Source organism: Mirounga angustirostris, unplaced genomic scaffold (assembly GCF_029215605.1).
Source record: "Mirounga angustirostris isolate CCGP_5_RB_7025 unplaced genomic scaffold, mMirAng1.0.hap1 SCAF_2, whole genome shotgun sequence".
In the NCBI taxonomy this organism is placed as follows: domain Eukaryota; kingdom Metazoa; phylum Chordata; class Mammalia; order Carnivora; family Phocidae; genus Mirounga; species Mirounga angustirostris.
In genome coordinates, this window is record NW_026991710.1 from 44,359,204 (window position 1) to 44,386,737 (window position 27,534).

General features: G+C 35.5%; 1 protein-coding gene across 5 annotated transcripts in view; it reads left to right on the forward strand.

Annotated features, from left to right (window-relative positions):
- The window catches only part of EXOC1 (exocyst complex component 1), a 68,293-nt gene extending 41,054 nt beyond the window's left edge, over positions 1-27,239 (forward strand). For 2 of the 5 annotated variants that reach the window (XM_064584512.1, XM_064584514.1), the window contains 10 exons: positions 1,670-1,775; positions 6,278-6,322; positions 7,603-7,766; positions 8,330-8,437; positions 9,848-9,924; positions 10,475-10,703; positions 17,268-17,451; positions 20,791-20,990; positions 24,371-24,565; positions 26,209-27,239. In XM_064584512.1, the coding sequence (XP_064440582.1) occupies positions 1,670-1,775; positions 6,278-6,322; positions 7,603-7,766; positions 8,330-8,437; positions 9,848-9,924; positions 10,475-10,703; positions 17,268-17,451; positions 20,791-20,990; positions 24,371-24,565; positions 26,209-26,361 (1,461 nt within the window). In that variant the 3' untranslated portion in view covers positions 26,362-27,239. Of the gene's footprint in view, positions 1-1,669; positions 1,776-6,277; positions 6,323-7,602; positions 7,767-8,329; positions 8,438-9,847; positions 9,925-10,474; positions 10,704-17,267; positions 17,452-20,790; positions 20,991-24,370; positions 24,566-26,208 lie in introns of those variants that run through there. The other 3 variants (XM_064584513.1, XM_064584515.1, XM_064584516.1) reach the window with 2 other exon arrangements.
- The last annotated feature ends 295 nt before the right edge of the window (positions 27,240-27,534 follow it).

A 27,534-nucleotide genomic window follows, 5' to 3' on the forward strand; every position in this document is an offset into this window, starting at 1 on the left:
GAGACTATGTGGGAGATATATATGGCCTACAAACTGAAAAACCAAGGATTTATATACTATGTTTCATCCAAATACTATTTTATAAGGATATATCTATAAACTAAGAAAATCAGTGGTAAACTATGAGTCAGCATACAAATATTCACATAATATATACCTTTTGAAAGGTGCACCTGATGTTTAAAGCAACATAAACCTGCTCTAAAGCTGAATGTATTGGGGAGTCTAGGTGGCTCAGTTGGTTAAGTGTCTGCCTTCAGCTCAGGTCATGATCCCAGGGTCCTGGGATTGAGCCCCACATCGGGCTCCCTGCTCCTCAGGGAGCCTGCTTCTCTCTCCCTCTGCCTGCCGCTCCCCCTGCTTGTGCTCTCTCTCTCTGTCTCTGTCAAATAAATAAATAAAATCTTTAAAAAACTGAATATATTAATTTGAAATTATAAAGGAAGCTGAAGCTTAGATTCCATGATAGATTTAAAAGAATAACCAAGTATAGTTTTTCTCCTGTGGATTTATTTAAATTTAGTCAAACTGTGTATGGCATTTAACTTAGGACTTGGTAAAATATAGGGTCTCCCACTGGTGAAGAATCCTTCCTGAGAGCATAAAATATTTTTATGTGATAGTAAGCAGATATGATGAGGAAATGAGTTTGTAAGCATACAAACAAAATTATAGATGTTTCCATTTGAGCTAGAATAAATCCAATTTGTTTTTAAAAAATGATTGTGAAAACTGTAAGATGTGCTAATTATAATTAAGTTCTTATTGAAAATAACTTATTTTGGTATACCTAAATACCCTAAGCTTATTGAAAATAGCCTATTTTTTTTTAAAGATTTTTATTTATTTGACAGAGACACAGCGAGAGAGGGAACACAAGCAGGGGGAGTGGGAAGCAGACCTCCCGCTGAGCAGGGAGCCAGATATGGGGCTCGATTCCAGGACCCTGGGACCATGACCTGAGCCGAAGGCAGTCGCTTAACGACTGAGCCACCCAGGCGCCCCGAAAATAGCCTATTTTGATATACCTTAATACCCTAAGTTGACAGGCAACACTGACTGAATGTGCTCTTTTGTTGCCGTTGACAGTGTCTGTCGGTATGATTGTTTTTAAAAGCAACATGGCAGGATGGAGGAACAGTTATAAAGAGTCCCATATTCCTTGGCCCTGTATTTCCACCCTTAGGATATGATTCCAAGAAAACAATTCATTAAATGAAAAGGTTATTGTAACATTGTCTATCATAGCAAAACATTGAAACCACTTAAGTGGCCTCTGCTAGGGGATTGATTTGCTGAATTGCGGTACATCAACAAAGCATAACACTGTATAGTCATTAAAGTGTGAGACTGGAGAAACATGATTGCTCTGACCCAAATATCTTATATAGTATGAGTGCAACTCTATTTAAAATATATGAAAGATAATGCATAAAAATGAAAATATAAATGTGATTATGTTCAACTTCATATTTTTGTGAATTGCTGTTTTGACGCCTGTTTGGTTTTTTTTTTTTTTTTTGAGACAGAAAATAGCCGACTTTTTATATCCTATGAAATACATCAGGATTTTAGACCAGAAAATTTAAAGCAAGCACGAAGGATTTGGGGGGGCTGAATTGTTATATTTGTTTTATTAATAAGAAGTACGTGTTACTTTTATTTTAAGAATTACATGGATTATTTATCACGACTTTATGAGAGAGAAATTAAAGATTTCTTTGAAGTTGCAAAGATCAAGATGACTGGCACAACTAAAGAAAGCAAGAAGTTTGGTAAGCTTAGACACCTCAGTTCATTGTTTTTATTCTATTAAAAGTGGTTTTATTTATGACAAATAATTCTAAGACTTTTCAGAGCAAGGTGGAAGAAGATACAGTAGAATTAATGAAAAAGTAAGTCTGATGCGTTGGTTTGATTTATAGTTACTTTACAGAACAAATATTTGTATCTGTAAATATGGCTTTTACTAACATTCTGTAGTATATGAATCTGACAGCAATTGTGTATTCATGCCATAGTTGAAAGCATCTATTCATAGGAGAAGTAGCTGACCAGAAAATGAATTGCAGTCTGGTCGAGAAAGTACAAGGCTAAGAGACGTGTTGAGAGTTCAGTTTCCAACTTCCTAAAAGGCCTTTTTTAGCAGTTGGTGGCAAGTCATTGATCTCTTAAGTCATTGCTCTTTATAGGGAAATGAAAGTAATTCCTGGCTTCTTACTTCTCACTGGCTATTTTGAATCAAAAAGAAAGTTTGTGTTTCCTCCCGGGTCAAGGGGCTGTAAAAATGTCACCCAAATTTCTCCTGTGATTATACCTTATTTTTCCTAGGAGATATTTTTCAAGCATGCTAAAGTTGTTGCTTCTAAATATGTTAAGTGGACAGACAAATATGATTTGAAAAGATAACCAGTGAAAGTATCAAGTTGCGAGGAAGGTGATTTGCCGAGGCCACATTCTGCTCTTGCATGTACCCATCTCTGGAGTTCCTTTTTGGATGGAGTTCTGTGCCTATTCAAGTCAAAACCTGGCCTTAAATGGCTACAATGTGTACTCCCCAGTGTGTCTGCATAGTTCCCCTTTAGAATAATGAGTTTAGCATTTGCTTGTTGAAATGAGCCTATGCCCTAAGCAACTTCTGGTAATCAGGAAACAGGATTGAAATTGATAGCACATCTTCCCCTTCTTTTCCTTTAGGACAGAGAAGACTGTCTTTAGTGGGTAGTTATTTAGTAATTCACTGTTGTTGTTGTTGTTTTTTAATTCAACTCTAATAAATTGATTATACTAGTCCAGACTTTTGAAATGTTTTGAATCTGTGTACAAATATGTTACACTTAGGTAAAGATACTGATAAGAATCTTGGGACCATAGGCTTTTGGAAACAGAAATGCTAACTCATCCTAAAGGTTATTGTTCTTAAACAGCAGTGTGTTTATATCCTTGTTAATGTTTCACTGTGGGTATGTTATGCTTTTTTTTTAAGTAAGCAGCATATTAATTCAGTTACATGTTTAATGTTTTCATTTAGTATATTTGTCACCACTTGTTAGTGAACCATTGTATTTTGAGAGAACTCTTCTACAGTATATGAAAACTGGAGGCAAAAGGGAAATCTTTCTAAAATTATCTCCTCAGGAGGTCATTAATCCCAGTAGCATAAAAGTTTATCAAGCATAAGGTTCACATTGAGATAAATGACATAACAAAAATGTAATTTGAAATAAGTATAATAGTATCTTAATGGTATCATTGCATTAACCTGAAAATTAAATTTTTTCTTTTTCTTCCTCTTGGGAAGTTCTGAAATTATTTTGTTTAAAATATTTTTAAATTAGAAGTTTAGAAGGCACTTTTATAGTTTTAAAATAGCATTAAAATCATATTTATTCTTATGTATCAAATAGTAACAGGAGAGTAATTTGTAATGGTTGATGGCACCAGAAAATCATAGTTTCAGTTATTTTGATATCAGCTACAAGAGAAGAAAAACTAAATAATAAACAGAATTCAGAGGAAAAGTTAAATACAAATGACTTAAATTCTAAATAAGGTAGAATGGAAATTTTTTTAAATATCTTTTCAGTGATTCAAAATGTGTTTAAATCAGCTTTTAATAGTAATTATAATTAAAATAGAAACCTGAAATTTTGTAAAGATAACTTGTCCATGAATCAAAATGAAGTAATTATAAATAAAATTTAATTTTTTTTGTTTTTTACTTGCTCTGAAAATTCTGGGTCATAGATACTAATAAGAATAGAAAGTCAGATTGAATGTACTTTACAAAAGGAAATGTATAGTCAATATAGTCATAGAGATACAGGTGAATACTCTTCTTTTTGAAACACTTTTTTTTTTTTTTTAAAGATTTTATTTATTTATTTGACAGAGAGAGACACAGTGAGAGAGGGAACACAAGCAGGGGGAGTGGGAGAGGGAAAAGCAGGCTTCCCGCTGAGCAGGGAGCCTGATGCAGGGCTCAATCCCAGGACCCCGGGATCATGACCTGAGCCAAAAGCAGACGCTTAACAACTGAGCCACCCAGGTGCCCCTTTTTGAACCACTTTTGACTCAACTTTAACATCACTTTAATTCACATAATTCAGAATAATGTTAAAATACCAGCAAATATCTTTTCTTTGTGTTAAGGTCTTTACATAGGTAATTGCCTTTTTTAATTAATAGGTTTACTTTGATAAACTCAGAAGCATGGAATTTTCCCCTCAAGAATGATATTTTGGTGAGGTTTCTTCCCCTCGTGTTCTACAAATGTACTTAATGAAATGGCAGGCAAACGAAATTTAGAAATTATTTTTAAAATCACCAATTTTTTCTTTCTATAGCTGAAATAACACATACACACACATATTATTTTAGTCCCTTAACATACGCATTTATATAATTACTGCCTCCCTTGTATTTAATATTCCAAAATCTTAAAAGTGGTATGTCAAAATTATTTTTCATTCTATGTTTCTCCACTAAACTAAGAATCTTGTTGGTTCCTAGAAAATTCATTTAATAAATATTAATTACCTATTATATAATAAGCACTGCTAGGTACTGAGAATGCAGCAATAGCAAAGACCCTACCTCATGAAGTATACAGTCTAATGAGGATTATTTAAAGATATTGAAAAGGTTACCTGAAGGGGCACCTGGGTGGCTCAGTAGGTTAGGCATTCAACTCTTGATCTCAGTTCAGGTCTTAATCTCAGGGTCATGAGTTCAAGCCCCTACTTTAAAAAAAAAAAAAAAAAAGGTTATCTGAATATTGCTTGTTGCTGATAAATAATATAGGCTTTGATGAGCCCCAAATTATAATTAATTGGCACTACTAGTAACTCTGTATTCTTTATTGGGTACAAAAAAAAGAAAAAAAAGTGTATGAAGTGTCAGGCTTTGCTCTGAAACTGGTGAATTTAGTATAGTGACACCTTAAGGCCTCCAGAAGGTACTGTTCGGATTGGACAGCTAGGAGCTCCAGCATGATCCCTGCTTACCACTTTAATGTCTAGCCTTGGTGTTTCATACTCCCTTAAGCTTCATGTAGCTAGGGCTGCACAGATAGGCATATCCCTGGTATGACAAGTTAGTAGCTTTTACTTGGGTTTTGCCTTAAAGTTTGGTAGGGATAGTGACAGTTGATACATTGTTCTCTGTTTTTAAAATATTTCCAGGTTATAGTTATATTCTTTATTTTTCTCTTTAATTCTATAATTTCTTTCTTTGCCTTTCACATTAACTTCTAATTTGAGTTTAGAATGTTTCACAAGATCTCTATAATTGATCTAATAAATATTATAGAGAGAGAAGTTTTAGAATAAAAGAAATGCCAAATAACCCTAAAAGAGCTCAAATTCCTGTATTAAGTCTGTTCCTTTGGCTTTAGCCTCCTATCAACCCATCTCCTGATAATTAGTATTTTGATATATACTTTCCATTCTAGGTGTTCATAAAGCCAATTACTAAGTAGTTCAGCTTGATATTTTGAAATGAATTTAAAGCCCCGCTCATGTAATTTTTTATCATATATGGTATAACATTGTTCAGTACAATGGAGACTCCTCTCAGGAGTTTTCAGGGAGTGAGAATGTTGATGCGCTTAATGTTTAAGTCTACAACTTCATTCTAATAAATTTCCACTTTATTAAATTTTTACTTGACCATATGATCTCACTCATATGTGGAATTTAAGAAACAAAATGAACGAGCAAAGGAAAAAGAGAGAGAGACTAATCAAGAAACAGACACTTTAAAACTATAGAGAACAAACTGATGGTCACCAGAAAGCAGGGAGGGATGGGTTAAATAGGGGATGGGGATTAAAGAGTACACTTATTATGATCGAAATAAAATAAAATAAAATGACTTTTAAAAAATGTAAAAAACACTTTTACTTGAACTGTTTTTTTTTTCCAGAAACCAAAACTTACAAATGTAGTCTTTTAAATTTTAAGCACACTAGCTCCATAAACTTAAAAAAAAAAAATCATTTAGAAGTATTGGGGGAGGGGTTGACAAATATAGATATTTTTACTTGAATATTTGATTAAAAACAAAACATTAGACTAGTAAAGTTTTTTCTCTCAGAATTTGTCAAACAATAGCTGACCAACTAAACATATGTTGCACCTCTTGTTACTTGATGCTCATGGTTCTTTGCATGTGTCTTTTAAACTAGAGCTTTAACTTCCTCTTGTGCATGGTTTGTGCAAATTGCAGTTTATTAACTTGTCTTTGTCTTTGATGCTTGCAACCTAATCCATCACAGCTACACTGCCTCGAAAAGAAAGTGCTGTCAAACAGGAAACAGAGAGTGAGTATGCTTAGTGTATTAGTAGGTATTCTCAATGCATGTTTGTTTAATGTCTAGAAATTAGTTTTTGTCTTGAAAAAAGTTACACCAAAAAAGTTACACCAAAAATATTGATTGCTCTGAGTTGCCAGGTTCGATGAAAGAAAACCAACATCATGGTTGTGGTATGGCTACATTCAAGAAATGTAATTCAAAATCTATGGTGGGTAGTCAGAAATTTATGAAAAGGCTTAACCATTAAACTTCTTTTCAGGCTGTGTTTAGAAATTATAAAAATTCTTTTAAAAAAAGAAATTATGAAAATTCTTATAGATATGGTCAGATTTTGCATAATGAAACAAAAGTTCATCTTTAGTTGTCCTTATTATGTCTTCATCTGTCCCTTCTGACCATCAGCAAATAATATAGGTTAACTGAGAAATATTTTAGAAGATTAAAAAAATTATTTATTGTTTATATTTAATTCTGAATAAAAATGTTACATTTTCTTGTAAAAATGAAAGCCTTTAATTCCTTGATGGATGTAGAATATTGTCCAGCCACATTGTTCTCATTTTTCCTCAAAGATGTCCCATATTATATAGTTCATGATGTATGTATTATATTTTAGTTGTATTTTAAGTATAACAAGTTTTCAGGGTGGTTTTTTTCTCTTCATTTTGTATAGTTTTTAAAGAGCTGTAGTTAATCAGTTCACTTATTATAAAAGCAGAGTTTCTGCGTTCAGGAATGTTTTAAGTTGAATCATATGTAATTGACTTTTTGTAGGGCAAGAATGATCGAGTATTGGCAGATTTGTATGGTTTACCCCAATATTTTCATTTAATGTGGAGGCGAGTAATATTGGGATATGGCCATTTTCTTCAGAAATAAAAAAAAGTCATTAAAAAATAAAAAATAAAAAAGTCATGTTAGCTAGTACATTAAGGAGTCATTGGCCTTCATCCATATTTATGTCTTTTGAGTAGGAAGGAAATCTTCATCTACTTTAGTCTAGAAATATGGCAACTTTGGTGGTACTGGGCAGGGTATAGATTATGTGATCTTTAAGACCCCTTTCAGTCCTATTCTGTAGATTGTGGTTTCACTACTCTTTGTAATATGCTCAAGAATAGGACACAAATGTTAATGAGAGAGCAGGACACTCTACAACCCACCTCATGCAGTAGACTTGTGCGATAAGAGCACTGAAGATGAAGACAGTAGAAGACAGCCCTCATTTACTCTATGGGTCTTTGATTCATGAAGGTCACAACTGTCAAAGTTTTATTATTTCTTAGGTCTTCATGGAAGTTCTGGGAAATTAACTGGATCTACTTCTAGTCTAAATAAACTCAGCGTTCAAAGTTCAGGGAATCGCAGATCTCAGTCATCTTCTTTGTTGGATATGGGAAACATGTCTGCCTCTGATCTCGATGTTGCCGACAGGACCAAATTTGATAAGGTAAAATAATATAACAAGTATGTCTTAAACATTAACATTAGTTTTCTAATAGCAGTTTGTTATTGCTTTAAGTGTGTTCAAGGACTTGGGCTATGTTGGTTCTCTGAATTAACCATATTTTGAATTCTGAATTTGAAAAAAATACTAGTCAAATGGCAACTGAAGTCTGTATTATCAACTCATTGACATAACAGCTTTATTAAAATTCATTATAAATCATTAAGAGTTTGTATCTCTAAGTTCTTTGAGCCAACTACAAAGTAAAGAGGAAATAACAGCTTTTATGAAGCTAAACTGTTGTCTGCGATGCATTAAGTTTAAAAAGTTTGTCTCTGTGTTCCTCTTTCCAGATTTCAAGTGAATAATTATTGTGAGTTTTATTTTAGGTATGTCTGGCCCTGTTAAGCCTTGATACTTCTGCATCGTCCTATCAATCTTGGAATAGTTTCTTTTGGGATTCTATTAAGATTATACATAAAGCATCTATGATCTCTACAGAAAAGTGAATTAAATGTAGAAGATTTTTTTAAGCGTTTGGTGCAGTTCATTTTTGTTTTCTTCAGATCTTTGAACAGGTACTAAGTGAACTAGAGCCCTTGTGTCTGGCAGAACAGGACTTCATAAGTAAATTTTTCAAACTGCAGCAACATCAAAGTATGCCTGGAACCATGGTATGGCTCACATTTATTTATTGGCTAATATTGATAATCTGTAGGATAATTAGCCTAATTAATTGTCACACTTTCAGTCTCAGAACAGAAAAAGAAAAAAATTATGATGTAAGGATTTTTTTCAGTAATTTTTGTCATACCACAAGATAATAAAAACAGTGATAGTTGGAGTTGGAGCATCTTATTTAATACTCCAGATTGTCTTCGACCTAAATATCCTCTAACTTAGTGAGGGGGAAATGTCTGAATTTACTTTGTAAAAAATATTATTCAAAAAGAAATTTCAGCATTTTAGTAGTCACCAGGAAAAAATATAATTTTCAAAAGAAAAAAATATTTGAGTGTGTATACCATGGTCTAGCAAAAAAAAAAGAAAGAAACAAGCCCCAGATTTGTTACTAACTAGCTCTGAGACCTTAAATCCCCAGTTTTCCTCATCTGTACAGTGAATATAGTAATACCTGTTCAGCATGCCTCTCAGGTGGCATAAATGTAAGAAAATAAAATGAGAGGCTGCTGCAATATTTTGAAAAACTTAAAAGCACAATGCAAATAAAATCATTTTTAAATTAAGGTCATCTTGGGCGCCTGGCTGGCTCAGTTGGTAGAGTATGCGTCTCTTTATCTCGGGGCCATGAGTTTGAACCCCATGTTGGGCATAAAGTTTACTTGAAAAAAATAAGGTCATCTTAAAAAACAGAACCAACATAAGCAATCATAAAATGAATTTGTTGTTATAAGTGATAGTGATAGTAAATTTGCTTATTTGTTAGCCTAAGAATTTTTAATAGCATTTTTTAAATGCCAGAGTTTTATTTAAACATTGATGAAATTTCTTTAATTTTTGAAATTCTCTCTTAAAAGTTGTTTCTGGTTTTTTGAGCTGCCCTCCCCCATTCTCACACCCCCTCTGAACCTCCTGTACCTTCTCTGTCCCTGCTTTCCCCTTATGTGCATACACACAAGCACATCTTCTCAGCCCACAATAATTCTCAGATAAAATCTAAGAACAAAACATTTCATAACCATTCTTTTTTTTTTTTTTTTTTAAAGATTTTATTTATTTATTTGACAGAGACAGCGAGAGCAGGAACACAAGCAGGGGGAGAGGGAGAAGCAGACTCCCCGCCGAGCAGGGAGCCCGATGCGGGACTCGATCCCAGGACCTTGGGACCATGACCTGAGCCGAAGGCAGTCGCCCAACTAACTGAGCCACCCAGGCGCCCTTCATAACCATTCTTAAACAACATACTAAATTATGTAGTTTTATCAATAGTACTACCTTTAAAAATCATTATTTTTCATAATGTATTCTCTCCTAGGCATTTTAAGACTGAGCAGGCTTTTGCTGTATAAACTAGTCAAATTGTTGGTCTTTTATTATGTAAAGTACCTGAATAATTTTTGCAGACTGAAGCAGAGGACCTAGATGGAGGAACATTATCCCGGCAACATAATGCTGGCGTGCCACCGCCTGTCTCTTCTGAGTATGTGTTTGTTACTGTCATTTATCAGGTGTGGGGGGACTTTAAATTGAGCCTGAAGGAGTGTTGTTCAGTGAGCAGCCAGATGATTCTGGTAATGTGACAGCACTCAGAGCACTGACCTGTGTGCCCAGTGTCTTCTCAAACATCTTACTGAGTTAAAATTGGTCCTATTGTCTGACCTTTCCACTCTTTTTGGCTCTAGTAATCACAGAAAGGTGCAATCAGTTTTAATGTTTGCTGGTAAGAAGTAGCATTTGAATTGCAGGGTATTTCTCAGAAATTACAAAAGCACATTTCATGATCCAGCTTTACAAATGACATGAAGTTGTACTTTGAGTAATAAAACTTAACTTCAGAAAATATTTTTATGTTGGAAAAAAATATTTTTATGTTGGAAACTGCTGTAGAATCATTAGGTCATCATATTTGGACATTTTTCATTTAAAAATGTAAAATTTTAGTCATTTTGTATATTTGCAATGGATTAAAGTTAAAGATCAAGACAGGAAACCTGTAATAAATTCCTATACTTTCTATGTTTTCTGAACAGGAAAGATATGATCCGTCAGATGATGATTAAAATATTTCGCTGCATTGAGCCAGAACTGAACAACCTAATTGCATTAGGAGACAAAATTGATAGCTTTAACTCCCTCTACATGCTTGTCAAAATGAGTCATCATGTGTGGACCGCACAGAATGTGGACCCTGCTTCTTTTCTGAGTACTACATTAGGAAATGTTTTGGTGACTGTCAAAAGGAACTTTGACAAATGCATTGTAAGTTTTTTTTTTAATAAGAATTCTAATCATTGCAAAAAATAGGTAAATGTATTTATTTATTTATTTTTTAAATGTTTTATTTATTTATTCATGAGAGTGAGAGAGAGAGAGAGAGGGGCAGAGGCAGAGGGAGAAGCAGGCTCCCCGCCTAGCAAGGAGCCTGATGCGGGACTCGATCCCAGGACCCTGGGATCATGACCTGAGCCGAAGGCAGACGCTTAACCATCTGAGTCACCCAGGCACCCCAAAAAATAGGTAAATGTATTTAAATCAAGAGGTTTCCAGGTTTTCCCTTGAGTGATCTACTATTCACATCCCTCAAAGCCCCGAAGCCGAGTGTTGGCTGCAATTTATAGGCACAGAGTTAGCTGGATGCTACTATGCCAGCTAGTTTCCCTTCTATACTGCATGTGAATCTTGGCAAGTTCTGGAGTAAGTGCCATACAGGCAGCCCCTGCTTGAGAGATCCACTAGGTAACTGAAATCTCAGTTAACTGATGGGTGACCATAGATCACATAAAGCAATTGAAACTATCATTTGGATTTATTGTTGTTGTTCTTTTTAAAATATGTTCTGATAAGAAAATTAATAATTGGATTAGTTTAATTGATTCTTTAAATTATTTAATTAGGTTTATTAGTTTACTAGTTTAACAGCTTTAATTAATGATCATATTGTTTTATTTTAAGAATATAGTGTTCTTTGGGGCGCCTGGGTGATGCAGTTGGTTAAGTGTCTGACTCTTGGTCTCCGCCCAGGTTATGGATCATGAGATGGAGCCCCACATCGGGCTCTGTGCTCAGTGAGAGCCTGTTTGTCCCTCTCCCTCCCCCGTTGCCCCCCCCAAATAAATAAATGAATCTTTAAAAAATTCTTTAAAAAAAAAATAGAGAATATATTGTTCTTATGTTAACTTCCAGCAGTCATTATGTTCTTCCTTCTAATAGGAAAGAAAAATCATTAACAATTTTATTTTTGTCTGCTAGGTTTTGGTAAGCTTGTAGGTATGAATTGGGCTGGGCCAGGTTCTAAAATAAAAGCTTCATTTTATTAATGTAGTTAGCATGTCAACCATTTGAATATTTCTACTATGTAACTTCTAAGTTATATCCAGCTCTTGAATATCCATAAAATAATAGGAGATAAAAATATTAAGGGCAATTAAAATCCACATCATTTTTGTACTTGTGAAAAATAGTATTTATTGAGCTTTTAAAGTATAAAGGCAATCTCCGTTCACTATAGAAACTTAATGTTGCCTCAACAGGCTTGTTAATCCTCTTTCCTTGCCACATAACTTCACTTGGTATTTGAAATACTATGAAATTTGACCGCTTAAGGCTTACCCTCTTCCCTCTCCCACCTTCTCCCGCGGTGATGCTAAACCTAGAGGGTCTGCTGCAAGCTGAGAGCCAAAGAAAAAAGTAAGAGCTGCCAACAGCTAAGATAATGAGTCCTGTATGACATAGCAGGAACACTAAATCATGAGGACACTACATTTCCAGACTATGAAGGCTTTGTTGCTTTTATCAGTAAAATATAACTCTATGAAACACCTGTCAATCCAACAGAGCATAATTGTTAAAAGCATAGGATGTAGTGTCAGATAAATATAGATGTGGGTTCAGATGGAGTGCTTAGCACACTGCCTTGCACAGAAAAAAACCTTACTAACTGATGGCTCATAAGGGTGGTAGTAATTAATAATAGTTCATTAAACAATGTTCATGTTATTCTCAAGACAGAACAGTGGAAAAAGAAAGTAAAATGAACTTAGACAAAGGTGTAAACTCAGTATTTTCTCCTAAAATTGTATGTATTTCTGAAGGCTCTATCTTTTGTCACTAAAGGGACATCTCTCTGTCTCTTATTTTTAACTGATGTCTTCTCACAGTGTCTGGTGGATAGTGTGTACTCAGTACTTGTTATGTTTTGGTATTTGGGACAAGATTAGGACCTAAGGCATACCTTGAAAAGGTAATAAATGGGCCTGTTTGTCAGATGGCTGCAGAAAATGGAACCTGAGTTTGGCTCTTTCAGCTGGTGGCCAAGCTCAGAGTATCTGCTATTCTTGAAAGAACGGGACTAAGAAAGCTAGCCTAGCCTGAGCTAGAGCTAAAGTTAGGAAGTAAGTGACACATCAGGTACTACCACGCTGGGCTCTGCAGTCCCATACATTTCTTATCTGCACTTAATTTGCTTTTCAGGATTCTTCACACTATAGTGATAAGGATTTACGCTCTTAAACCTTTAAGAATGATACGATTTGGTTAAATTGCCATGGACAGAGGATGGATAAGTAATATAGTGATGTGTGCCTCACATCAAAGTTGTAGTTTTAGTCACTGAATAACCTCTGTGTCAAGCAATCAGCTGCAAATAATGTATACATTGAGCTTGAGAAAAAGTTTATTTCTATAAGATTTAATTCATTAATGGCTTTTTTGAGAGAGAGAGAGTGCACACGCACACATGCATGTGAGCTGAGGGGAAGGGGCAGAGGGAGAGGAAGAGAATCTTAGGCTCCACGCCCAGCACGAAGTCAGTGCAGGGCTCAGTCTCACAACCCTGAGATCATGACCTGAGCGGAAACTAAGAATCTGATGTTTAACCGACTGAGCCACCCAGGCGCCCCCAATGGCTCTTTTCTTAAATGAATGCATTGTTTCTCTTCTACCAGTTACAACGCCAGAAAAGATAACTGTCATTTAGAATATGCCCTGTTGGGATGCCTGGGTGGCTCAGTCGGTTAAGTGGCTGCCTTCGGCCCAGGTCATAATCCCAGGGTCCTGGGATCGAGTCCCACATCCGGCTCCTTGCTCAGCAAGGAGCCTGCTTCTCCCTCTCTCTCCCTCTGCTTGTGGTGCTCTCTGTCAAATAAATAAAAAATCTTTTAAAAAATCAATAAATAAAATAAAATATGTCCTGTTAATGTTTAAGTATATTCAGGCTATAATTATATCCTGTGCCTTTGTGTGCCACACTGAACAAAAATCTTCATGCAGCTTAATAACCACCATAGACCAGCATTCATAAATTAGTGTTTACTGTGTACCAGGCACAGGTCTAAGCACCTTGCACACATTATCTCATCTAATCTTCACGACCTCCTCCCGCCTCCATAAGGTAGACTCTCTGAGAGGTTATGTTACTTTGCCCGGGTCAATGGTAAAAAATGATGGAATTAGTATTCTTACCCGGACAGTCTGGTTCCAACACCTGCAGCCTTACGCTCCCCTCTCTACTGCATCCATTTTTACTTTTCACAATGATCAATACCGATGAAGTAAAATACAAGGATACCTCCAAGTTACTGCAGGCTCGGTTGGTCCAGGCTCCTGCAATAAAGCGAGTGTCACAATAAAGTGAGTTATTGGAATAAAGTGAATTCAGATGAATTTTTTGGTTTCCCAGTACATATAGAAGTTATGTCTATATTATACTGTAGTCTCTTAGTGTTCAGTAGCATTATATTTAAAAAACAATGTCCGTAACTTAATTTAAAAATACTATTGCTAAGAAATGCTAACCATCATCTGCACTTTCAGCGAGTTCTAATCTTTTTGCTGATGGAGGGTCTTGACTCCATGTTTATGGCTGCTGATGATCAGGGTGGTGGTTGCTATAGGTTGGGGTGGCTGTGGCCATTTCTTGAAATAAGACAACAGTGAAGTTTGCCCTGTTAATCAGCTCTTCTTTTCACAGTTTCTCTGTTTGATACTATTGTACCCACAGTAGAACTTCTTTCAAAATTGGAGACAGTCCTCTCAAACCCTGCCGCTGCTTTGTCATCTAAGTTTATGTAATATTCTTGATCTGTTGTCATTTCAACAGTCTTCACAGCATCTTCACCAGGCATCGGTTCCATCTCAAGAAACCACCTTCTTGACTCATCCATAAGAAGCAACTCCTCATCTATTAAAGTTTTATCATGAGATTGTAGCAATTCAGTCACATCTTCAGGCTCCACTCCTAATTCTAGTTCTCTCACCGTTTCTACCACATCCACATCTGCTACAGTTACTTCCTCCACTGAAGTCTTGAACCCCTCAAAGTCTTCCATGAGGGTTAGAATCCTGTTCATGTCTTACTTTTGTCCTCTTCCCATGAAGCACAAATGTTCCTAATGGCATGTAGAATGATGAATCCTTTCCAGAAGGTTTTCACTTTCTTTTGCCCAGATACATCAGAGGAATCACTATTTATGGCAGCTTAGCCTTACAAAATATTTTTCTTAAATAATAAGACTTGAAAGTTGAAATAAGTCCTTGGCCCATGGGCTACAGGATGGATGTTGTGTTAGCAAACACGTAAACAGCATTAATCTCATTGTCCTTGTCCATCTCCATCAGAGCTCTTAGGTGACTAGGTGCATTGTCAATGAGCAGTCATATTTTGAAAGGAATCTCTTCTTTTTTGGAATAGTAGGTCTCAACAGCGGGCTTAAAATAGTCAATAAATCATATTGTAAACAGATGAGCTGTCATCCATATTTTGTTCTATTTATAGAGCACAAGCAGAGTAAATTTAGCATAATTCTTAAGAGCCCTAGGATTTTTGGGATAGTAAATGAGCATTGGCTTCAACTTAAAGTCACCAGATGCATTAGCCCATAACAAGTGAGTCAGTCTGTCCCCTGAGGCTGTCCCCTGAAGCCAGGCATTGCTATCTCTAGCTAGGAAAGCCCTAGATGGCATCTTCTTCCAATAGAAAGCTGTTTTGTCTACACTGAAAATCTGTTGTTTAGTATGGCCACCTGTATGAATGATCTTAGTTGGATCTTCTGGGGGAACTTGCTACAGCTTCTCCATCAGCACTTGCTGCTTCACCTTGCACTTTATGTTATGGAGACGGCTTCTTTCCTTAAACCTCATGAACCAACAGGTTGGTAGCTTCACACTTCTGCACCTTCCTCACCTCTCTCAGCCTTCACAGAATAAAAGTTAGGGCCTTGCTCTGGATTAGGCTTTGGCTTAAGGGAATGTTGTGGCTGGTTTGATCTTCTATCCTGACCACTAAAACTTTCTCCATATCAGCAAGAAGGCTATTCTGCTTTCTTACCGTTTGTGTGTTCACTGGAGTAGTACTTTTAATTTCCTTAAAAAAAAACTTTTCCCGTGCATTCACAACTTGACTGTTTAGCACAAGAGGCCTAGCTTTCGGCCTGTCAGCTTTTCACACGCCTTCCTCACTAAACTTAATCATTTTTAGCTATTGATTTAAAGTGAGAGACATGAGACCCTTCCTTTCACTTGAACATTTAATTGGCCACATGTCCATATTGTGTCTCAGGGAATAAAACTGTGTCTGGACTTAAGGAGAGGGAGAGAGAGAGGGGAATGGCTGGTTGATGGAGCAGTCAGAACACACACATTTATTGATTAAGTTTGCCATCTTTTATGGGCATGGTTTGTGGCACCCCAAACGAAAGATCACTGATCACAGATCACCATAACAAATATAAGAATAATGAAAAAGTTTGAAATATTGCCAAACAGTTACCACAGTGTGACACAGAGGCGTGAAATGAGCAAATGCTGTTGGAAAAATAGTACTGACAGACTTCCCAATACAGGGTTGCCACAGACCTTCGATTTGTTTAAAAAAAAAAAAAAAAAATGCAGTATCTGTGAAGTGCAGTAAAGCAAAGTACAATAAAATGGGTATGCTGTAGCAGTAAAGATAATATCAAGTGGTTGACAGTATTCCAGGACTTTCTAATAATAATGCCTATAGCCTACAAAGAATACTTTTCTAAGCCACATGTCCTAGGATTTTCAAGTTATGCCCCCAAAAGCATTTATGAAATTTTAGGTAGAAGTAAAAATGTCTAACAGTATTTGGCAGTGTAATTCTTATCTAGATCCTCTGAGAAGTACACAGAACCATAATTGAATTCATGGATCTTTTTGAACCCAAATATCTAGGTTTTGTCTATATGAGACATCCCTTTTGTACTTTGTCACCGTCATACACAAGCACTTTGCTGAAATAAATAGAGAAAAAATAGGATAAGTAACTAATAGATACATGGCAAACCTATGTAGTGTAAATCCATTGTAGAAATGCCTGTTCTCCCTCTCTGTTCTCATATCCAGAAATGAAAGAACTGGTCTATCCAAACACAAATTTTAGGCTAATGAGAATTGGAAATGACTATGATTCTCAAACTTGGCCACATGGCCACCAACTAAAAATAACCTAGAGAAATCCTGTACCTGCCCTGGTTATCTCCTCTGCCCCAAAATGAGCAATCACCTTATACTTACCTTTCATGAATGATAGAATTGTTTAGTGCTTGTTTTCACTTTGAACAAAAACTTGAGCTTCACAAAGCTCAAGTTTGATTGTATCTTGTTTTAAATAATATGTACTTTTTAATCTATAAAAGTAGTGTTTCTTGGTTATCCCTGTTGTATTAATCTGTAATTAGTAAACATCCAAAATGTTCTAGGTACTAAATTATGTCCTTCCCCTATAATATATACGTTTGCTTATGATTATATGTTGTTTCTAATGTGCTTGGCTATTTCTCTCACTTGCTTTCTGCCTAACTGTAGAGTAACCAAATAAGGCAAATGGAAGAAGTAAAAATCTCAAAGAAGAGTAAAGTAGGAATTCTTCCATTTGTTGCTGAATTTGAAGAATTTGCTGGACTCGCAGAATCGATCTTTAAAAATGCTGAACGTCGTGGAGATCTAGATAAAGCATATACTAAACTTATCAGAGGAGTATTTGTTAATGGTAAGCTTTGTTATGTACTAAAGAATTTTTTGGTTGGTTGTTTTCACTATTTATGGTCATTTAAGTTATTTTCCATATTCTATAGTCTTACTTAAGTTTTCTGAAAGTAGGTATTTCTTGAACTTTACTTTGAATTAACTATAGCTATGAATGTACTATTTCTAACTTGTGCTCATAATAATTCATTTCCTTGTTTATTCAGGAGGTGTAGTCTGCTGTAAGATTGATCAAACCGTAAAATTCATCACAGTGAACAGTTCTGTAAATAGAAGAAAATGGAGGGGGGACAGTTAATAAGAGTATAATAGACTAAGTACTTGGTTACTGATGAAGCCTGTAGTAATGTGCCTCTCCTTAGGGTATCAGCCTAAGAATGGTGATTTCTCCACTTATTCTCAGTATCCCTCTGCCTGAAAAATCATATTGTTCTTTATCAAGGGGTACACAATTTATCAAAATACTCTAGAAACAAATAAAACTATTGCTCATTCTATATCACAGTAGAATCATTCTGGATCCTGGTCACTACCCATCACAGTCCCTGTGCTCTAGAAGGATTAGGCAGATGACTATAGTAGTTGGACCAACCAGACTCTCCGTCTCTGCCAGGGATCTGAATCTTGAAGAGAGTGACACTTGAGTGAAATGAAGGCCCTTGGAGTTAAAATATTCCAATGATCGGGGCGCCTGGGTGGCTCAGTTGTTTAAGTGACTGCCTTCGGCTCAGGTCATGATCCTGGAGTCCCTGTATCGAGTCCCGCATCGGGCTCCCTGCTCGGCAGGGAGCGTGCTTCTCCCTCTGGCCCTTCCCCCTCTCATGTGCTTTCTCTCTCTCTCATTCTCTCTCTCAAATGGGTTTTATGTACTGCTTATCTTTTCAGCAGTACATAAAACCCATTCATATTCATCAGGAACCACTTCTATTTTAGTTCATATGGGATTATCACTATGCAAAATTGGAATTCCTTTTTTAATCACAAAAAAAACAACCTTTTTAAAAAATCTAAAAATGGAATTTTACATTTGCATTTTAGCAAGAGTCTTCGGGAGATGATAGGCAGTATAACATGAAGCAAATCAATTTACCTCTTTAGGCCTCAGTTTTCATATCTGTCACATAAGGTAGGGTAATGCTAAACTACTGTCTTCCTGTGGCAGATCCCACAATTAAGTTACAGAAACTGTATGATGTGCCATTTAACTTGAAATAAATGATCTGATTGCATATATTCAGGAACTTTAAAAGCTGAAACAATTGACAGGAAGTGGAATCATCTTACCAATTACATATGACATTTTCGGTGGAAGCATGTCTAGGGGAAAGATAGATAAATTACATGATTGAATGTTTGTATGGTAGATATTTCTTTTTTTTTTTTTATTTTTAAAGATTTTATTTATTTATTTGAGAATGAGAGAGAGCACATGAGAGGGGGGAGGGTCAGAGGGAGAAGCAGACTCCCTGCCAAGCAGGGAGCCCGATGCGGGACTCGATCGAGGGACTCCAGGATCATGACCTGAGCCAAAGGCAGTCACTTAACCAACTGAGCCACCCAGGCACCCCTGGTAGATATTTCTTTTAAAATTCAAAGTAACTTTGGGGCGCCTAGGTGGCTCAGTTGATTAAGCATCCAACACTTGGTCTCAGCTCAGCTCAGGTCTTCATCTCAGGGTCATGAGTTCAAACCCCAGGTTGGGCTCCACTCTGGGTATGGAGCCTAGTTAAAAAAAAAAAAAATTTAAATTCAAAGTAGCTTTGCTTTGTCTGACTGTAAAGTAATATATGCTCATTATACACCCCCAAAAATCAAAAAACAGATTTTAAAAATCAAGAAAAAAACAAAAATAATTTGTAGTTTCATCAGGAAAGATAACATTTAATTTTTATCCATCCAAATTTTTCAGTATTTCTCCTTCATATATATGTGCATATTGTGTGTGTATGTGTGTGTGTGTGTGTGTGTGTTCTTGAATGTAAAAGTTTTATCATACCTTACACTCTGTTTTGGAACATGCTACTCTATAAATTTTAATGCCTCTCCTTGTCAATTTATATTATAACTGTAATCATTTTTAATGATGGCATAGTATTCCATGTATCATTATTTATTAAATCTCCTATTAATAGGCATTTAGTTTGTTTCCAGTTTTTTGCATATATTTTTGTATTCTTGTCCAATAGTTTCCTTGGGGTAAATTACTGGAAATGGAATTACAAGGTCAAAAGGTTTACATATATCTCAAGGCCTTTGCCAAACTGCCTTAGAGAAAGGTTATACCAGTTTAGTGTTCTGAGCAGTTGGTGAAAGTTTTCATCACATCTCATTAATGCTGAATATCAGTCTTTTTTTTTTTTTTTTTTAAGAGAGAGAGAGTGAGAGCAGGAACACAAGCAGGGGGAGTGGGAGAGGGAGAAGCAGGCTTCCCGCCAAGCAGGGAGCCTGATGTGGAGCTCAATCCCAGGACCCTGGGATCATGACCTGAGCCGAAGGCAGATGTTTAATGACTGAGCCACCCAGGCGCCACTGAATATCAGTCTTTTTATTCTTTGTCAACTTAATAGACTTAAATTGATTTTATTTATGGTTTTTTTTTTTTTTTTTTTTTTTACTATGCAAGAGCTTTGAAATTTCATGTCAGATTTATCCATCTCTCCCTTTATGATTTTTGGACCATCTGTAAAAAAGTCATGCTATCACAAAATTATTTTGTTTAAAGATTTTATTTATTTATTTATTTATTTATTTATTTGACACAGAGAGAGAGAGCACAAGCAGGGGGAGCTGGAGGCAGAGGGAGAAGCAGGCTCCCTGCTCAGCAGGGAGGACTTGATCTCAGGACCCTGGGATCATGACCTGAGCCAAAGGCAGATGCTTAACCAATTGAGTCACCAAGGCATCCCAAAATTATTTTTTTAATTAGTTTTATTTTCCTTAGTACTTGTGATTATATTTGTTTGCTTTTTACATTTTTAAGTACTTGAGCGATTTAGAATTTGTTTGGCTGAAAATGGGAAATAGGAATCCAGATTTATTAGTGTATTCAAAAGGACCAGGTGGTTGTCCTAACACATTCTGAATAATTCATCATTTCCCCCACTGATTTGAAAAGCCACCTTTATTATATACTACATTTCCATATATATATATATATGACTATTTTAGAGTGATTTTTTTATTAGGGCTAGGTGGATATGAAGACCCTTCAGAATATCTTAAGTCCAGAAACGTGCTTACTTCTTAAACTTACAAATGAAAAAAATCACATAAATATTTTTATAGCTAAATATGGTAATACTCATGTCAGGATGTTATTATGTTTTTTCTTTTTTTATTTTAGTGGAGAAAGTAGCAAATGAAAGCCAGAAGACCCCCAGGGATGTAGTTATGATGGAAAATTTTCACCATATTTTTGCAACACTTTCTCGTTTGAAAATCTCATGTCTAGAAACTGAAAAAAAAGAAGCCAAACAAAAATACACAGATCACCTTCAGTCTTATGTCATTTACTCTTTAGGGCAACCTCTTGAAAAACTAAATGTAAGTATATATTCATTCAGTAGTATTTTCCTGATTTTGAACCTCTATACATATATTTACATATGAAAAACATAAGACATTCATCCTAAGTTTGCTCATGTATTGATGCAAAGGTTAATGAAGGGGAGGGACCCAGTTATCAAAGGTTCCAGTGTACTAAGATACTGGTAGATGCTCTGTATGTTCTTATTTTAATTGCTGTAAACAATGATGTGGGCTGAGGTAGTGTCAACCCATTTTACAGATGAAGAAACTGAAAGTAAACTTGCTTGAAGTTACAGTAACTGGCAAGTAGCAAAGCTGGTTGATGAACCCTAGATTAGGCTTTTCCATTATACCACACTCTCTTATTTCATACCTCACAAATGGCTGACCTTTAACCTTAGTTCAGATGAAGATTTCAAAAACTTTATCAAGATAAAAGGAAAACCAAAAATTGTTTTTTTCATTGCCTTTTTCTTTCCCTTCCTTTCCTGAACTGAGTCATTCCCCACAGCATATTTGATCATTAAAATTAAGAAAGGATGGTTTTGGGGCACCTGGGTGGCTCAGTCGGTTGAGCCTCTGACTCTTGGTATCAGCTCAGGTCATGATCTCAGGGGTTGTGAGGTCAAGCCTCGCATCAGGCTCTGCACTCAGCAGGAGTCTGCTTGAGGATTCTCTCCCTCTGCCCCTCCCTCCGCTTGCATGCTGTCTAAATAAATAAATATATAAATATATTTTTTAAAAGATTTTATTTATCTATCTGCTGTCAACAACAAATACTTAAAATATATTTAATCAAGTACAGAACCAATTCCTTCTAAAACTTAAGAACAGATATTCCTTTAGGGTAAAAGGTCTGTCTTAGACCTAAATCCTATGTGATACTTAACTGCAACATCAGAGGCATTCCCTGTGAAATCAAATTTAAAGCAGAAACATTGCTACATCCTTTAATATTTAACATTGTTATGGAAGCTCTAGCCAATGCAATAAGACCTGAAACATAAATAAAAGATATAGAAAGAAGAGTTAACGGGGCATCTGGGTGGCTCAGTCAGTTAAGCATCTGACTCTTGATTTCAGCTCAAGTCATGAGCTCAGGGTAATGAGCTCAAGTGCCCGCATCAGGTTCTATGCTGAGAGTAGAGCCTACTTAAGATTCTCTCACCCTCCCCACCCTGCTCACATGCACTCTTTCCCTCTCTCTCTCTAAAGAAAAAGAGAGTCAAGATTATAATTACCTGTATATAATACATTGAAATTACTGATCCATGAAAATGTAGCAGGATTCAAAATAAATATATAAAAAAACAATTTATTTTCTGTGTGTCATAATCAATTAAAAGTTTATGTAGAAACAAAAATTTAAAAGCACCAGGAATAGACTTGTCAAAACAATTATTAGCAAAAACATAGTAATAATAATAATAATTTAATGAAGAACAAACAAATAGTAATTGCCAAGAAAATTTTAGAGAAAAATAATGAGAAGGGGATTGGCTTTTCAGTATTAGATCATATTGTATAGTGCTCAAATACAGGCATGCCAATCAATAAAACTACATATTTAAGAAACATATATTTCAAAGACAACCTGAGATGAATATTTATAACAATCCAGTAGTCAGTAATATAAAATATAAAATACCTTTTTAAAATCAATAAGAAAAGCAGTAGTATCCCAATGTATAAATGGGCAAGGGTTCTGAATATACTGTGAAACATATGAAAGCAGGCTAACTTCATTTATAGCCAAAGAATTGTGAAATAAAAAAACAAATCTTTTTCACTCATCAAAATGCAATGATTTCTTTAAGTTGTGATAATGCTGATGATAATATGGTAAATAGCAGTCTCATGTACTGTTAACAGAAATAGAAATTGATTGAACTTTCCTGGGAAGCAATTTATGTGTATGAAGAATCTTCAGAATACTTACCATTATTCTCCTCAACTGAGGAATTGTAGTCATAGAAATTTGTGCTGAAAAGTAATCAGTAATGTGGGTAAATAGTTATGTATGAAAGATACTTGTGACAATTGTGTTTATAATAAATTTCTTTTAATCTGAGTAGATTTTATCAACTTAAAAAAAAAGTGAAAAATGTTAAATATCCAATACTGGAGGAATGAATGTATAAATTATAGTTCAGTCATTAGATGGAATATTATGCAGCCATTAAAATTTATACTTTGGAAAAAAATATAAATATTACGTAGAAAATACAGCATGTGGGGCGCCTGGGTGGCTCAGTTGGTTAAGAGACTGCCTTCGGCACAGGTCATGATCCTGGAGTCCCAGGATCGAGTCCCGCATCAGGCTCCCTGCAGGGAGTCTGCTTCTCCCTCTGACCCTTCCCCCTCTCATGCTCTCTCGCTCTATCTCATTCTCTCTCTCAAATAAATAAAATCTTTAAAAATAAATAGATAAATAAATAAAATACAGCATGCAATATTATAATCTCACTTATGTACTCACATCAAAAGACGAGAAGGAGGGGCGCCTGGCTTGCTCAGTCGGTGGAGCATATAACTCTTAATCTCAGGGTTGTGAGTTCAAGCCCCACTTTGGGTATAAAGACTACTTAAAAAATAGAATCTTTAAAAAAAAAAGAAGACTAGAAGGAAATCTAAAATGTTAACACAGTGAATAAATTTCACTGTTTTATAAGCAGGGTTTTTTAAATTTGATAATAAAAGCAGTGCTTAGCCATTATTAATTTTTTTTTACATTTTTATTTTTATTTTAGTTTCTTTTTTTTTTTCTTTTTGTAGTTTCAAGTTTTTATTTAAATTCCAGTTAACATACAGTGTGATATTAGTTTCAGGTATAGAATTTAGTGATGCATTACTTACATACAACACCCAGTGTTTATCACAGCAAATGCCCTCCTTAATACCCATCACCCCTTGAGCCCATCCCCCCACGCACCTCCCTTCTAGCAACCCTCAGTATGTTCTTTGTAATTAAGAGTCTCTTATGGTAGGACACCTGCACAGCTCAGTCGGTTAGGCATCTGCTTTTGGCTCAGGTCATGATCCTGGGACCCTGGGATCAAGCCCCACATTGTACCCCCTGCTCAGTGGGGAGCCTGCTTCTCGCTCTCCCTCTGCCTGCTATTCCCCCTGCTTGTGTACTCTCTCTCTCGCTCTCTGTCAAATAAATAAAATCTTTAAAGAAAATAGTCTCTTATGGTTTGCCTCTCTTTTCGCCCCTTCTGTTCATTTCTTAAATTCCACAGGAGTGAACTTATATGGTATTTGTCTTTCTCTGACTTATTTCGCTTAGCATAATACTCTCTAGCTTCATCCACACTCTTGCAATGGCAAGATTTCTTTTTTTGATGACTGCATAATTGTATATGTATTCCACATCTTTTTTCATTTCCTTGAAGCATTTCTTTGAAGGCGTTGAAGCTCGAGTAGCACAGGGTATAAGAGAGGAGGAAGTAAGCTATCAACTTGCATTTAACAAACAAGAACTTCGTAAAGTCATTAAAGAGTATCCTGGAAAGGAAGTGAAAAAAGGTCTAGATAACCTCTACAAGAAGGTTGATAAACATTTATGTGAAGAGGAAAACTTACTTCAGGTATGCTTCGTTCTGTTAACCATCCTAGATTGCACATCTTAAAATGTTTTGCTTTTCTCCAAACAAGTCCTCTAGAAAGGCTACAGATTTTCTAATTTTAGTGCAGGAGGAAATTTCCATAAAGTGCCATAAAGTACAGACCAGACTAATGAGTTGTGAGGAAGAAAGGAATAATATTTATAATATGTTTATATGGCTATTCCTAATTATTTTATATTTCTACTGTATTGTTTTGAGGCATTAGTTGTTTTTCTTTTGTTTGGGGGTGGGGCAGAGTTTTTTTAGGCTTTTTGTTTGTTTTTTAGATTTGAGGGAGTAACTAAATTGAATAGAGTATAGTACAGTGGAGTAATTCTGAGCATGGGAGCCAGAGTTAGAAATGGGTTCATAATCTGGCTCAAGATTAAGCTGCATGACTTTGGGCAAGTCACTTAACCTCTCTGAGCCTCAGCTTTCTTATTTGAAAAGTGGAAATAATACCTCTGTCATAGAGTGGACACTACTATTATTGTCATTGACATTTTATAGGTAAGAAAATCAGAGCTTAGAGAGGTGGAGGAACATGACCAAGATCCCACAGTGAATGGATGGTAGAGCCAGATTTAAACCCCAAATTGGGCCATTTTTCTTTATGAACCATACTGAAAGGCCCAGAGATGAGGGAGAATAATTGACTTCAACATCATCAAAGCCTTTATTGCATTTGTGTTTGCCTCTGAAAGTCAGATAGTTACAGATAAAGTGAGAGGAGTCGCAGGTGGAAGAAACACCATGAGCTAAAAGATGTAAAGCAAAAAGTGTAATACTGTTTAGTACGTAGACTTAAGGTGACAGGAATTTAGGATTTATGAGATTGAGGGTTTACAAGGAAAAATCCTGGAAGAATACATTCCCTTATCTGTTGGGTAGTGATGACGGTCATAGCACCCACCCTCACCAGGTAGTCATGAGACTTAAATAGAATAATACGTATGTAAAGTACTTTGTACTGTGCTGAGACAGAGTAAGCATCAATAAATGTCACCTGTTAGTATTAGCTAATATGTCAGTGTATATATCAGATTCTGCCTTGATAGTTATCTACATAGTAGTTTCCACTGCTAAATCATAAATCACTGGATTATATATAATCTATCTCATTTTAGTATCCCTTATGGCATCAAGCAATGTTTTGTATCATCAATTTTAGATAAATGTTTAAACTTTCATCTGGAATGAAATTTAAGCAGTAAGTGTTGCATTTCATCTAATTACTAGTCTTAGTTCCATGTATAATTGTGCATGTACACATCTCTATTGGATATTGTAGTAGCTATAATAATAGCTAAAATGTAATGAGTGCATACCGTGTCAAACACTGTTCTAAGCACTTTATATACATGCACTCATTTAATCCTCACAAGAAACTTATGAGGAAGGTATTATTGTTACTACCCTGGTTTACAGATGAGGAACTTGAGGCCTAGAGCAGTGATGTAACATACTCAAGGTCACATATCTTGTAAGTAGAAGGAGCAAAGATGCATGTTCTTAACCATTACACTCTGCTAAAATCTTAGAATTTATCTTGACATTATTTCTACGTACTTGATTATATATTTCCTTTCATAATTTAATGACTTGTATCTTCATTTTTATAATAGGTGGTGTGGCACTCTATGCAAGATGAATTTATACGCCAATACAAGCACTTTGAAGGTTTGATAGCTCGCTGTTATCCTGGGTCTGGTGTTACAATGGAATTCACTATTCAGGACATTCTAGATTATTGTTCCAGCATTGCACAGTCCCACTAAAAAAGAAGAGATAAATGAAAGAAGTGTCTACTATTTTATTTATATATATATGGGAAAAGAAAAAGATTTAGGTGCTAGGGAGCCCCTGTTGCTTTACGTCAACAGACTGGGTAGGAGGAATGGTTATATACAACTTGCCTTATCTGTGTGATTAATAACACGAGACCTACCTGTTGCAGGTGGTCACTTGGCCCTATGTGCTAACAGAGGCATGTGAAAGGAAGAACAGCAAATTAAGTGTCCCAGAAAGTGACAAAACCATACTTTTGACAAGTTTATTTAATCCATTGTGGTAGAAAAGGTACAACTCCAATAAATGTATCATTAAATGTTTAAAAATTAAAAAAAACTTCTGAAGAAAAGATAAATGAAAAAAGCACTCTGAGTACACCAGACATTATTCAAAATTATCAAGTAACTGTTTTGAGAACCCAGACTTAGAACTTTATGTATTATTAAATGTCAGATAAATGGGTAATACCATACTACAAATATTCAAGAGCAAAAGTACCAATTTATGTAGCAGTTTTATTTGCCCAATAGGTTGTGTACTAACTTAAAACATTTGTCTCATCACAAAATGCCTTTAGCATTTTTCTGTGACTGAACAGAAAGTTTTCTTTTATTGCCTACTTTCTTGTATTTGTCAGTGGTTGTCCTGTGTGTAAGGCATCAGGAGTTCTTCATTTTTCACTAACTCACTATTGCCTACAAATCATGGAACTACTAAAATAATTGTACAGAATTTTTTTCCCCTCTGTCTAACTAATGTGTATATGGATAAGGGATCTTGTGATGTTCAGTTGTAAACTTAGATTCTGAGAATTATGTGACTGTGTGGCAGTGAATCTGAAATAAAGAAATTTTCAAAAAAATTTTTTTCGGAAAAGTTAAAATTTGATATTCTTAGATCTGTTCTATGCTATTTTTTTATAAAAGCAAATTCTTACAAAATCAGTATACAAAAATTAATTACATGTTCATTTACCACAAAACACTTAAAAGTGTAATAAGAAAAATAATAATAGCATCAAAAATATTTAGTATTTAGGACTAAATCTCACAGAACACTGTACTATGGACTGAATTGTGCCTTCTCAAAATTCATACGTGGAACCCCTAACCCCCCCCAACAGTGTGACTGTATTAGAGAGAAGGCCTTTAAGGGGGTGA